At 38.1% G+C, this 14466-nt stretch overlaps 3 protein-coding genes across 5 annotated transcripts; 1 reads left to right on the top strand and 2 right to left on the bottom strand.

Annotated features, from left to right (window-relative positions):
* Positions 1–201: 201 nt before the first annotated feature.
* Positions 202–5874, top strand: LOC106652577 (serine protease persephone-like). 2 transcript variants are annotated; one of them, XM_014371604.2, is made up of 5 exons: positions 202–724; positions 1921–2193; positions 2623–2864; positions 3959–4254; positions 5063–5874. In XM_014371604.2, exons 1-5 carry the CDS (start codon positions 595–597, stop codon positions 5388–5390), a joined length of 1269 nt encoding a protein of 422 aa, XP_014227090.1. In that variant the 5' UTR covers positions 202–594; the 3' UTR covers positions 5391–5874. The 2 variants fall into 2 exon arrangements, with proteins under 2 accessions (XP_014227090.1, XP_014227089.1); XM_014371603.2 differs by having other exon boundaries at positions 1906–2193.
* Positions 5875–6654: 780 nt separating this feature from the next.
* LOC106652578 (serine protease 44-like) lies at positions 6655–8931 on the bottom strand. Of its 2 annotated transcripts, XM_014371607.2 has the most exons (6): positions 8443–8931; positions 8036–8374; positions 7697–7965; positions 7451–7608; positions 7109–7380; positions 6655–7040 (listed from the first exon to the last, which is right to left on the bottom strand). In XM_014371607.2, exons 1-5 carry the CDS (start codon positions 8718–8720, stop codon positions 7144–7146), a joined length of 1281 nt encoding a protein of 426 aa, XP_014227093.1. In that variant the 5' UTR covers positions 8721–8931; the 3' UTR covers positions 6655–7040; positions 7109–7143. The 2 variants fall into 2 exon arrangements, with proteins under 2 accessions (XP_014227093.1, XP_014227091.1); XM_014371605.2 differs by having other exon boundaries at positions 6655–7380.
* A 156-nt stretch (positions 8932–9087) lies between these two features.
* LOC106652575 (GTP-binding protein 2) lies at positions 9088–14387 on the bottom strand. Its single transcript, XM_014371602.2, has 7 exons — positions 13988–14387; positions 12338–12598; positions 11950–12264; positions 11607–11867; positions 11153–11546; positions 10782–11067; positions 9088–10704 (listed from the first exon to the last, which is right to left on the bottom strand). Exons 1-7 carry the CDS (start codon positions 13992–13994, stop codon positions 10420–10422), a joined length of 1809 nt encoding a protein of 602 aa, XP_014227088.1. The 5' UTR covers positions 13995–14387; the 3' UTR covers positions 9088–10419.
* Positions 14388–14466: the final 79 nt, after the last annotated feature.

Genomic DNA, 14466 nt, shown 5'->3' with positions numbered 1-14466 from the left:
TTCTATTATACACAAGATATTATGTCCATGGCGCGATTACCATATACTATATTAATAATGTCGGTGTCAGCGCTTGTCTCTCGGGCTTTTTAAGCCTCGCACACCACAGCAGCGGGCAAAAGCAGCATTTTATTTTATATATATTGGCGGTCGTGTGCTCGGTGGCATTCGCGCGTATATATAAAACTCGCTTTTGCTACCAAACGCGATTTCAGTCATCGCTTAGTCGCTCGCGCCTCGACATCGCATCGGGCGGCGGGTTTTTCCTCCTCCTCCTCAGGCCTCTTTGCACCTCGATCCCGCGCCGCGACAAATCTGTAGGCCCGCATTTCTCGTCTATATAAATTAATGTCACAAATGTATATGTAAAATAAGTGTTAATAATATTTTCAACGCACTGCAAGAGCGACGACGTATAGCGCGAAAGCAGCGATCTTGTTTTTTCGCACCCAACGAGGCGGCACCGTATAACGCGCATTCGTGCGCGAGCTTGTGAGTGCGTGAGTGCGTGTGTGTGGTGGCCCTCGGGGCACAATAATTGTGCTATTATCAGGTGGTGAATTGTGAAAGATATATACGCACGACTCTGCGAAAATGAGAGTGACGAGTAGTCGGATCAAATCAATAAGGCCATCGTCGCTAATGTGGCCGGCACGATTTTTGTTGATCGTTTCGCTGTTGTCTTGTTCGGCCAGTGCCTTTTATATCGAACAGGAGCTTTATGGTAATAGTTTTTATTTACGTCTCGTTTGGAGTGCTGTGTTGTATTACTTTTTTTTCTTATCGCTTCGCTTTGGTGAAAGTAAAATATTACTACTTTTTTTCAAGCTATCTGGTTTTCTGTTATTTTATTTTGTTTGGTTTGGTTTTATTTTTTTTATACGATTGCTTATAATTTAAAATTATATTTCTAAATTTAGCGACGGAATATTCGGGAAATTCTGTTTGTCGGCAGAATGAAATATTTTTTTCCCTCATTTATATTTATTTGTTTGAAAGATAAAAATTGTTACAATTACTGGTTATAAAATGTTTGAAACAATTTTTTAAGATATTCGATGACGTTGTTCATAATTGTTGACATTCACATCTCTAATGTTTGTTCCGTAATTACAAGTACATTGTTTATAATACCTTAATACCTTATAATTGTTATGTTAAATACTCGTGAAAACGCGTCGAATTTAAAATCAGCTGCGTGACATTTAGATAATGGAGAAAAACATAAATGTTATTTATCTATGAATTCATAGTTGAAGTTATCTAAAAGAACTTATCGTTGCTTGCTATTATGTACGTTGCATTTTAGGGTATACGGGTATCATAAATATTCGCATTGGTGATTGTTTCCTGCTGTTTTATTGTTCTTTTTTTGAGTGATGGGTCTATTAACATTTATCTGAAAATATTTTTTTTTTATTCTTCATGCTTACACGTCTGTTGACATTTTTCATTTTCTATACTCTCGACGCTTGTAAAGATAAGACAATTTTTAACAGCTTTTCGTGGGAATCTGGTTTTAATTTTCAGCTTTTTTTTGTTTGTTGCGATTGAAATTGAATTGCTGTATGAATTGCGATTGATTTGAAAAGTTTCCATTTTATTAAATTTGTGCAGCTCTTTGAAACGTTGACTTTTTTGAAGTCACATAATTATTTTTGCATTTTATTATAGCGCGAGTAAAAAATAACTCGTGACTCTAAATTAAAAAGTTCCCCCAGACGAGCTAAGAGAACAATAAAACCTCGCAGAAAACGACAACCGATGACAAAGTATTATTATTACTATTTTTTTCTTCATAAATGTTATTTTTCTCATATAAAAAATGGATAAATCATCATCGGCGGTCGTCGGGCGAGAGTTTAAACCGGTCCTCTGTTTCTCTGTTGTCGCTAATCGCTTCAGAGCCTGGTCTTTCAGCGGGTTCGGAGTGTCGCATGGAGGACTCGAGCTGGGGCGTGTGCACCCCCCTGCCCGAGTGTCCCTACCGCATCAAGGAGGTGCTGGCGGGTCAGCGCTCGGCCACGACCACGAGGGGCAGATGCTCCTTCGAACATACCACCGAGATCGTGTGTTGTCCACTGTGGGATGTGACGTCGAGTTCGAAGCAAACGACGACCACGACCACGACCACGACAACGACGACGACTACGCAAGCTCCTTTTACGAATTACGTGCGACCCGCTGAAGAAGGTAACGTTGCTAATTTAGTTTTTAATTTGCATTATCGCGCGACAATTGTAATGGTCCGAGAGCAATTTACTGACAAGACAGTAGTCGAACATCAATTAACGCGTGTTAAGTTGTCTGGTATCTTCGAAAATTGGTAGTAAAATGTATAGTTTAATAGAAATGTTGACTCGAGTTTAATTAATATATTTATTGAGTATTTTTCCAAATTTCAATAATTTCATTCAACAGTTTGAAAAAAAAAGTAAAACATTTCTTGAAGACACTCAATTTTGATATACATGTAATTTTACTTTTCATTTAAAACTTTATGTCACGATTATGTCCCGAATCAATTTTGTCAGATTTATCAGCATGGATTGGACGGTATTCAACGTAGATAAAAATGGTCTTCATGAGTAAATAAATTTGAAAAACATTATGTATCCACAGCTTGTCAGGAATACGATAACGAAATATCGGGCAAAAATACGGAAAAAGTTACTACGAACATAATTGGAGGCGAGGACGTGAAACAGGGCGAGTTTCCTTTCGCAGTGGCGCTCGGTTTCTGGGGCACCGGTCTGGACGCCAAGAAGGTTGTGTACGATTGCGGCGGTACCCTGATCACGCTCAGACACGTGCTGACCGCGGCCCACTGCATCAACAACATGGACGAGCGCAAACCCTTCGAGGTACACGCATCCCATATAATATACACTGCGCAACTAAATTATCGCGAAAAAAATTTTCATCGAGATTTTGTTAATTTTCAAATGCTTCTATCTTGGTCTATTTTCATGGTATCGGGATGATTTTTTGATGTCAGATTTGTCCAAAAAATTTTTTACAAAAATTGGGGCTTTCCATGACACTTCTTTAGAGGCCCAAAGTTGGCCATTTTAGGGTTTTTTTGATATTCATGAAAAATTCCAAATATTCAAATAATTCCTGGATCAGGGTAGAATGATTCAAAAGTAAAAGTGTCCAGCAACTTTTTTGTTAGAAATTGTCCAAATTTTCAGAAGATAAATATGCCAAAGTAATTACACATATTGTTGTCTACATTGCGTTACACTGTGAGACCCATTACAAAACTTTATCAGGCCGTAGTTGACATCTTTAGGAGGAAGCTTTTTACATAGTTTTGGAAATGAAAGTCCGGTTCGTACTCGATTAGATTTCTTGCTTTATGTTTTTTTCTTGTGCTTTTCACATTATACGTCTGTAGGTGGCTCCAATCACTTTGGAATGATTTTTTTTCTGAAAATTTAGACAATTTCCAACAAAAATGTTGCTGGGTACTTAAAATTTTTTTGGGACAAATCTGACATCAAATACAACAAGTTTTTCATATTTACAGAAAAAATTTTTTTTTTTGGCCATTTGACTTCACAGAGAATTGGCCATATACTATAGATGGGTTAGTCAATATCTAGTTACCAGTAGTATTCGAACGCAACACTACAGGACGAAAAAATGATCATAGAAAGCTGTATTGTCGTTGAAATGAGCAATTTGCGATGGTGTATATTGGATTTTGATAAAAAAATTACTGTAGTCTATGAACGCGTTTATACGATCGATTTTTTTAGTAATTCTTAATCTTGCGTTAATATACTACTCTAATATAGTAACTCGATTTAAAAAATTTTCAAGAAATAAAAAAAAATCGTCTCGATACAGTAAAAATAGACAAAGATAGGCATTTGAAAATTGAAAAAATTTTGATCTCCCGCACAAATCGAAACTCGATTATAGTCATTGTGGAAATTGTTATCGTGTGTAGGTGCGAATCGGTAGCGTCGATCTGAACGACAGGAACGCGTACACGCAGCACATCGGGATCGTCGAGTGGATATCGCATCCGGACTACAGGCGCAACTCCGCCTACAACGACATCGCCTTGCTGAGGCTGCGTCGGGCCGTCGACACCAGCAAGACCGTCCAGCCCGTTTGCTTGAACTACCTGCCGCTCAACAATCTCGCGTCTTACGCCAACTCCTCGCTCATCGCCACGGGCTGGGGCAACATCGACATCGACGGCGAGAGAGGCAGCAACCTGAAGAAAACCCATAACCTGTCGTGAGTTTCAAATTGCTATAAACTAAATTTATATACGAGTTGAGCAGATTTCGCGCATTAAAAGCACATCATTAAAATTATGGTAAACACGTGAACTGACAAAAAAAAACAGCTTGACGTCAGTGACGAGGCTACACGACAGTAAATATAATTCCAATATCGCCCACGCGCTCAACGAGCCACATTGATACGATGATATACTTACAATCGCCAAAGCAAAAATAGAAAAAGAGACATTCCTTCTAAAAAATTTTCAAGTCAATAGTTCGGTCGACATTTTAAGAATTAAAAACTATTGACAGTAATCGTTTTGAATTAAATGTTGAAAAACAAGAAATTTAGAAGAAGTATTCATTACAAATATTATGTTTCTTAGTTTACATATTATCACTGTCAGTCGCGAGAGGCAAGCATTGATTCGCTAGCATTAGTTCTCTTTTATAATTTTAATGATCACGGCCTCAGCTTTAAATTTTCATTCATGAAAGTAAAGTCCAGAATTGCATGCATCCTCGCAAAAATAATAAAAATAATAATAATAATAATCTTTTTTAAACCTATTCGTCGTAATTTTCAACAACCGAGATAATCAGCACAAACTATAAATAATACCTCGATGATTGTATTTTCCATTCCATTAGACAAGTATATGCGGTTGTTTACCAACAAAGCAATAAGCCGCGCCCGAGAACAAAACGATGCATCGATTATTATTATTTCGTTTCTAAAAAATGATCCGCCGATATGACATCATTTACACTCGACAATGATTATGCGAGATCGCATTACCATCTGTGCGTTTTTGCAGATTCGTCAATCGCAACGACTGCAACCAGTACTACAAGAGCTGGTCGTCGAAGCTTCGTCAAGGCGTCGACGAAAACACCCAACTCTGCGTGATCGACCGGTCCCTGACGCAACGCTCGGACTCGTGCCAGGGCGACAGCGGTGGCCCACTGATATTCATCACCAAGCCCGGGGCCGCCAACAGCGTGATCGGGGTCACGTCCACCGGCCAGAGCTGCGGCAGCTCCGTACCCTCGATCTACACGTCGGTCTACCCTTACCTGGACTGGATCGAGAGCATCGCTTGGCCCAGGGAGTACGCGGCCTGGCAAAGCCGGCTCGGAGCCTGATCGCGTTCGTAACGTCGTTCGGCGGCGGCACGCGTGTATATAACGATAATAATAATAATAAAATATTATTTTTAATTCGACTTTTATTCTCTCGGAGTCTTTTTTTTTTCGCGTGCGAGCGAATTAAGCAAGCGTTTTTTAACGCGTGTTACGACAACGATCACGACCAGCGATATATAATAACAAAAAGACTGCACGCAAGCTTATACTCTCACTTCTTTCTCGAGAAACGTAGCCACATCCAAGGACTCGAAGCGTACGTGTAATGGTCTGACCGATTATTACTATTACGTGCGAAGGTTTTCTTCGATTTTTCGAGATCGAAATTGATTAATGATGCAAACATTACTTTTGTCATTTATTTTTATTTTTTGTATTTTTTTTTTCGGCGGCCCGCCGCGGTTACATATTATAAATAGCATAATTCAATCCTGTACATCTTGTGAATCTATAGGTATATTAAAAAACAAATTTTGCAACGAGAGCCTTCAAATGTTGTTTTTTACGATAATACATATTACTTATCTAATTACATCGTGCTATATTAAAACGAACTCGATGAGCTGGTGCAGTTGATTTGGAATCAGCTGACACGCATGCGGTGGATCCACGAGTGCGACAACAATTTTTCCAATTTCTTTATTTTATATTGTATATCACAGGGGGCGTGAAACATGCGTATTTTTACATAAATATTAGTCCGAGTCGCGGTAGTCTACTGGGTATATGACAGCTACTCATTTACTTACCCTGGAGGATCCACAAAATTTTAATAATGCTTTTTATTTTTGTTTTACATAGTTTACCCATGAAAGTAATATAATTTGATGAAATATTTTTAATTTCTCTCTCTTTTATATTATCATTTTATGGATTGTATGTTTTTTTTTCATTTTTTTATGTTTAAAATCTGAAAATTTTCATCTTGGAGCGGTGCCCTGTACTTACATAAGTCACTTTTGCGAAGAGCAAAGCCTTGTGAGCTACACCTATACCAATTGAAGCTACGAATTGTGTCATTTGACTGAAACCTCTTATTGTTTTCTGTCTCTCCCTGTTAATTATGTAAAATTTAGACGTACAAAATAAGAATAAATACAAATAAAAGATATAGGCTTCGCATATAGCACGGCGATGGCCGAAATTCCTAAATAATTTATGATTATAAAATTTCGTGCAATTCTTTTTTTTTATCATAAAAGTGATAAATAAATTTATTAGAGCGGATTCTACGTAATTAAATTTTTTTAAATAATAAGAGGGAGACACAAAGGGAGAAATTTGTTTTATTTTATGTATAAGCTTGGTTTAAAGTTTATTTTAATCTATTTATAACTAGTAATGCTTATTCAATTCATTTGCTGTTGCGAGTTAGATTTTTCATTGTTTGTAAATTCAGCAGCTCCTCTAATTCATATCAATAAATGTTTTTGTCTGCAATTGATTGATTTATATTATGATACAGATAGTAATTATAAAAAAGTGGACTTAAATTATATAAAAAAATATTTCTTATTTCTTGATCGAGAATAATGTCAAATTCATTCGAGTCTCGAAAAGTGTAAAATAATTATTCTTTCCTCTATTTTTTCGTAACATCGTCGCGCTCATCGTCGAATCGATTTGGATGGTTGGCAGATCACTCGAACGCTGCAAGTACGCAACAAAAATCATCAAACATTTTTTTTCTTTTCTTTCGTCGGGCAACACACACGTACGCAATACAATAGCGGCTCGATCGGTCGCGTCATCGTCACGTATAGTCGTCGAATCCAAAAGGTAACGTAGGCTCCTGATAGCGATAAACGCTGTTGTCCAGATTGTGAAACATGAGCTGCTCGTCGATCCAGGCGCGCGCCTGGACGGTGCTGGCGTAGACGCCCGGCACGTCGGGCCCGCCGCAGTCGATGCCCCAGGACACGATGCCGACCTGCACGTAGATCCGCGGATCGGACCTCAACGGGCAGACGAGAGGACTTCCACCGTCACCCTGACACATTTATTTTAAATTTATATAATACGACTCGAATGAATGTGATGGTGTTGAATGTTTATCTTACTATGCAGGAGTCGGCGTCCGCTTTGCCACCAGCGCAAACGAAACTTTTTCCCAGCGTGAATCTTCGGCCCAGTCTTGTGTGACGCAGCTGCTGCTCGCACGACTCGTTCGGAATTATCGATAAACGAACCTTCTTGAGAATGGATTGATAGCGTCCAGCTGCATCGTAATTTTCTCCGTTCAGAAGGTCATACAATCGATACGTACGCGCACGCGATCGTAATAAATTTAATTAAAAAATACCGACCGTACTTGTCTCTGCCCCAGCCGGTGACGAGGCAGCGCGAGTCATCGAACTTGGTCTCGGAGTCCGGCAAGCATACGGGATTGGCGTTCTCCTTGATCTCCACGGGCTCCTGCAGTATCAGCAGCGCCAAGTCGTGCTGCAGCGAGGCCGCCTTGTAATCCGGATGGACGATGATCGTGTCGACGTAGCGCGTCTGGTGCGGCAGTCGCTCGCTCGTCGACTGCGTGTCCCACTCGCCGACTCGGGCCGTGATTTTTTTCCTCTCCTGCCTTTTGCAATCATCGCGTCGTTTATTTTTATTTAAATGAAACGAAAATCCGATTTACGTATAATGTATACCCGTGAACGCAATGAGCCGCCGTGAGCACGACTTGAGGGTGGATGAGCGAGCCGCCGCATCGATACATGCTGGAGGTGGATCCTCCTTGGGCGTCCTTTTCGCGCATCAGCACCGCCACCATCCAGGGAAACTCGGCGAACTGCGTCTGCTTCTCGTCCCGATTCGAGTACTGTATCCTGTCTTGGGCGAGCAGCTCGTCCCGGCCGTTGTAGACTCCGCAGCTGTCGTAGCCGCCGTACTCGGGGCGATCGTCGGCCCCCGGCACTTGGTACGGCCTGTCCGGCTTCCTGATGTTCGCCCGCTCGCAGCAGACCTCCAGGATACTGTTGCATTCCCAGCTACAACGCACGCACGCAATCGTCATCATCGTCGCACGACCGGATGCAACCGATTTTTATTTACTTACGATCGTTTTGGTCTGATTTTATTGCGCTGCTGCTGCTGTTGCCGCTGCTGCAGAAGACGACGGCGCACGTCGATGAGACTGTAGCTGTCTACGGCATCCATGCCGGTCACGTCGCAAATCATAAAATGCACGCACACGCACGATTTTGCATTGGGCTCGTTTTGACGACGCTCGACGCCCGTCGTCGAGTTGACAGCTCGTTGTCTTCGTCGACTGGCTGCCATCGTTGACGCGTTCGACCACAACAACAACAACATCCACAAATGCGTCAATTTCATCACGAGTGTATACGACACTTGAGTCACTCAACACACTTGTTGCACATGCACTCGAGTATGCCGATGATCCATATCTTCTCTCTCTCTTTCTCATCGAGCAAGAGACCTTTCACACGTGCCTCTCGATTTTTGTAAAAACATATCACGGACTGACGTGATATCACTGATCTCTATCTACATAATTCGCCATTCGTTAAATTATACAGACTACGCGCGCGCGCGCGTGTGTGTGTGTGTCAGCAGGTAAATATTGTAGCGTCGAAATTAATCGGCTCACGCGGGGCGCTGTTATTATAGTTTCGATCGCGCCGACGGCAACATTAACATAAATAACATATATACATGATAAAATAAATCACAACTCGCCTTTTAAAGATATTAATTTAATTTTTATTTTTCACCAAGAGTTTGTAAATCGTTTTACAAAAACGAACGATACAAGATATTACATTAAGTAATTGTGTAATGTACAATGTGAACAACTTTGTTTGTTTATAATTTTTCTCTTTTTTCAAAGAAAGAAAGACTATGCAATCAACCATTGATTATTAGAATATAATAAAAGAGCAACTTCGTGCAACTATGTACTGTGTATCTATGAACAAATGTCTAGAAAGTGAAAAGCACTATAATTCCTTTACACACACGACTCATCAGTTTTATTTACAAAGTTATAGGTATTTTGGAATTGAGCGTACTCTTGCGAGCACGATTGTAATTCGTCGACTTTCACTGCGATCGAATAAAAAAACACACGTTTCGTACAAACTGTTAATGAATAAAATTTTGCAAGTTCTACAGTTTAAAAGTGTTGAATGGTCGTGGTTCTTTTGATTTTTTTTTTTGTAAAATTCGGAAAATCTGATAAATCTGAAAATGTCCTAAATGACATAGATTTACTTTTGGCAAAGTAGAACTTTTGTCGGTTGAAATGTTCTTACAAAGGGAAACATCGTATTGGAAAAATACTTGAATTTTCTCTTAGGTAAGTCTAATTATTCACTTGAATGTCCTTGTTGCATGGTTCTACAGTATTTTCAACGTTGAAATTCAAGTAAATGTACAAACCGACTTAACAAGGTAAATGTTCTAGTTTTTAGACACTGTATGGAATTCAACATTTTTTCAATGGATTTATTAAACACATCCTCTTTTTTGAGAATAAATAAATATTTTTGAACTTACTTTTGAAGCGTTTCAAATTTTATGATTAAAGCTCTTTGTTAAATGAAAAAAATACGAGAGTAATGTTCAAGGTATTTTGATTTATAAGAAATTAAACAATTATATTGCTTTGAAAAAAGTTCAGAATGGTAGGTTTGAGTTTCAAGTGTCTGGAACTATCATTTACTCTACATTTCAATCATTATTATCGAATATTCGATAACAATCGAATCAAGAAGTCAAATTTGTCAAATTATACATTCATCTTATAGGATATATTTTAATACTTTGTAAAAATTATAGGTCTTTGTCTGTAACTTTAAATATTTATATACTTTTTAAATCTTTTAAATTGTCGTAGAATATATATTTATATTAAAACGAAACGACTTTTTTCACAGCTCAAAACAAAACTACTTCTATTTATATTAACGTATGTGATTGAATTGAGTTTGTTTTAGACTTTTCAAAGTTTTTTCCAAGTATTATTTAAATAATTTAATTTTTAAGAAAGAAATTACTGTTTTCTGTTAACTTAAACTTCGTTATTTTGCGTATTATCAAGAGGAAAAACTTGTGTCACTTTTCCAATAGCTTTCGTACGACCTTCTCGCATGAGTAAGCTCATTTCGACGTGTAGATATTCTGGATGATTAAGAAACTTAAATAATACTGATGCAGTATCATTGGTTTGGAGACCAGTTTGCTTCATATCCATTATTCCCTCGATTATACATGTCTGTCGCACATTACCAATGTGCACTGTTGCTTGATATCCTGGATAAATTGCCGTAGCATGATATACGACTATCACAGTGGCCTGAAATTTGATACAATATAAGATTAATAAAAAAATATATTGAATGTATAAAAATTAAAGACATAAACGCTTTATACCTGGAAGTAGAGAGTAGCGCGTGGCTGATCTCTTATTGAAACTAGTACCATACCAGGCCGTAGATGTGGTAAAGGAGGGTCTCGTTTAGAGGGTGGTGCCAATGTTAAACTAGCACTTTGGGAAGCTCGTACAAGACAGCACGGTGCCTTATTACGGTGTAGACTAACTACCTTTACAGGACTAAATTCTCCACCTGGTGATGGACCGACTAGAAGTCTTGCTCCAAGTTCCATTGCACCTTTCACAAGCAATCCAGCTAATATAGGTTCAGATGATCCAGCCACTCTGTAAAATTTTTAAAAATTTTTTATAATAAAAATGTTAATTTCATATTTTTTAATTATAAAATTTGGCTGTAAATTTATGGTACCTAAAAGTTTCATCTATTTGAAATAGGCAAGAATCTGGATCTGAATCAGGAGGAACTGATTCTAATGGAGACAAATCTCTGATAAATATCGTCAGTTCATTCAATCCTTCTCCAGTTACACAGCTCACAGGAAAAACTGGTATTACATCAGGATTACCAATAGAACTATCATTGTTATTGTTAGTATGCAAAATGAAATTCTGATTGCAGCCTTGAACTCTAGCCATATTTTGCAATTGTACAAGAGTATCTTGTGGATTACAATAACCCAAGTCAACTTTTGTCACTACAACAAAGAAAGGTAAACGGAGGGCTAAGCATAAAGCCATATGCTCTTGTACAACTTCATTTACAGGTGGTGCAACAACAAGCATCACATAATGGGGTGAATAACCTGTGAAAGATATCCAACATCAGTTTAATTGTTCTTTTAAAAACTCAGTCAATAATTTACCTGTTAAGCCCAATAGTGTCGTTCTTAAATATTTTCTGTGTCCTGCTAAATCTATAAAGGTGACAACTTTAGATGCATGTTCACATATTTCTTCTGCCGTAGTCATTTCAGCATAATTTAAAACATGACCTTCATTATCAAAGCCAATAATTTCATGAGAAATTGACGAGGTACGTCCAGTTCTAATTTCATGCAGGTGCCTTAGCATATTAAGTCTAGATCTCCCCCGACCATTGTCTAATTCACCTTGTGTCATAACACCTGGAAGAACGTTATTTCAAGATAATAAACAGCTTTAAGACTTTATTAAAAACACATGACATCTAGAATAATAAAAATTTACCTAATAAAGTTGATTTTCCTGCATCTTGACCACCCATGACTGCTAATCGTAAATCAATTACACATTCATCCTCTCTATCATCTTTCCTCAGTTTTCTTATTAGTACTTCTGCGACTCTTTTTTCTTCACCTCTGTTGTTTCTCGCTTTTGATTTTTTACCATTGCTATTATTATAAGTAGGCTTAGGCTTAGTTAAACGTTCCCTCATTACACTTGTTGTTGCTCCTAATCTATTAGCCATTTCTCTCAGTGTTTTCAATGATGCTTTCATATCTTCTTTTGATAACCCTGCTAATCTGCCACTGTCTTCTACACCTAAAATTGAATTTAATTAATATCACATAAAAATGTAATTTTTAATAGGCTTGATATCATTTTTAAATCTTACCAATTTGATAAATAGCTTCTCCTTGACCTTCTTGTAGACGCCATTTCATTTGCGTTACCAAATGTTCAAATCTTTCACTGGAGGGATTTATTAATTTCAATTTGTACTCTACATTCCCTTGCTCAGGTTCCGGTGGCAAAAATTCTTCACATGTGCCATTATTTAAATCTGAAGAACCACTGCTTGATTCATGCCAAGATTTTCTGCTCCTTCTTGGTTTACTCTCTCCTGGGTCGAACAGTCCTACCAATGAATCCATGTCTGTAAATCATTAAATTGGATTTAAAATATAAAAAAATACTATCTTAAAAAACAAGCAGATGTTGACGTTTTCATCAATTGGTCTGAAGCCAGAGATTCAAAAATGTTAAAAGTTTCTGCATTTAATTTAGATCAAGCGGAAATGAACGTGCTTGTTTTAGAACTAATTGATTAAAAAAATATTATTAAATAGCTTTTAATAGAAATATCAGTGGATTTAATTTAGACATTTTTAATCACTTAAATTATCTATAATATTTAATTAAACGATTATTTTGGAATCGGAATATCTACGATAAAAATTTTGAATAGCGCTCCGAAAGCACCCGTCACCGCGAAGTATTATTGCGTCACTGCAATATTTCTGGACAAAAGAGATATGGCGCTTTCCAAAACTCCATTGTGACAACTCTATACACGCGTTGTTACGGAATATTGCACAATTCATTTTTTGTTAGCATAATCGAGAATTTAACGATAGACACACCTCAATGATATTTTACTGTTAAATATTCAAAAATAAAAAATAGAAATATGATAATAAATGTCCCTTTTCAATATACTTTACGAGTATTGCTGTACATGATTTAGCGTTGCTCGTATTTTTAGCACATGCATCCGATATAGCATGCACATGTTTTATTTTGTTTACAACAATGTATTCTTGACATTGAAATAAAAAAAGAGCGCGTTTGCTTTAAGTATCATGAGTGACCTTGTCAAATTTTCGAAGTCACGTAAATATTATAACGTTGAAAACGTTCAAAAATCCTTCTATGTCCAATTACGCGTGTTGTGCATGTAAAATAAATATCGGTAGATGCGCATTCGGCTATAATTAAACTTTCATAATTTTCGTGTGTACCTTGTGTAATCGCAGCAACGACTTTCTATTAATAATGCACCGCGCTCCTTAACAACATTATACAGAGCTTCGAGCGCGAGATTATAAACATTATGCAAAGTGTGCAACATATGTTCAATTGCATCCGAATTATATACACAACGAGCGATACATAAGCCAATTATGAGGCGCGAATGTAATGCACTTTTTGCGTTCGCTCCGTAATAACTGTACGTGCGCCTATACCTATACGCGATGCATGAAACTCGATTGCATTGAGCTGCCTACAATACGCGTGACTCGACGGAGTTCAAGATCGTTTTTCATTATTTTTCTTCGGATATGCCTGCGTATAATCGCGAATCGAGCGAACCAATTTCAAGGAAATACCCAAAAAATCACCGAATGCCCGAGCGACGAACAAAGAAACGAGACAGACGAAATCGAACGCAAGGTTATCTCTTTCGTTCTTTTTACTGTCAGACAGTGTATGACAGCGGAGAACTGTTTGTAAACGTTGGGATGCCCAGCAAACTCATACATACCTGCCATTTTTGAAAGCTGCAATTGTCGAAAAATTGCGGCCCTGCATTGGATTTTACAACTACGTCACTTAATTTTGGAGTTCAATGGCAAAACAACGGTAACGACTGACAGATGTAGCTCGATGATATGGATATTCTAGTTCACGAGATGCAATTAACTCGAGTGCCCGTCACAGTTTTCAGATAAACTGCAGGCACGCGTCACGTTTTTTCACGAATTTCTCTTTACGAAATTCTATTGTGTGCGTAAATTATTTACACTCCATCAACAAAGACGAATGCAGCCTTTGTCAATGAACTTTGACAGGTTCTTACTCGCACGAGCGACTGACTGACTGGATCCTTGAAATAAACATCGGAGTCGCAGTGTGCGTTGCTGCTGGCTTTCTACGCCACCGTCGCTAGTTTGCCACAACTGCGCACTGCACTGCACAGCTATATTCTCTCTTTGTTGCACGCTCGGTAAAGATATATTGTAT

The sequence above is a fragment of the Trichogramma pretiosum genome, unplaced genomic scaffold, assembly GCF_000599845.2.
Source record: "Trichogramma pretiosum strain Unisexual culture from Peru unplaced genomic scaffold, Tpre_2.0 scaffold26, whole genome shotgun sequence".
In the NCBI taxonomy this organism is placed as follows: Eukaryota; Metazoa; Arthropoda; class Insecta; order Hymenoptera; family Trichogrammatidae; genus Trichogramma; species Trichogramma pretiosum.
This window is presented reverse-complemented; position numbering and strand designations above follow the sequence as displayed.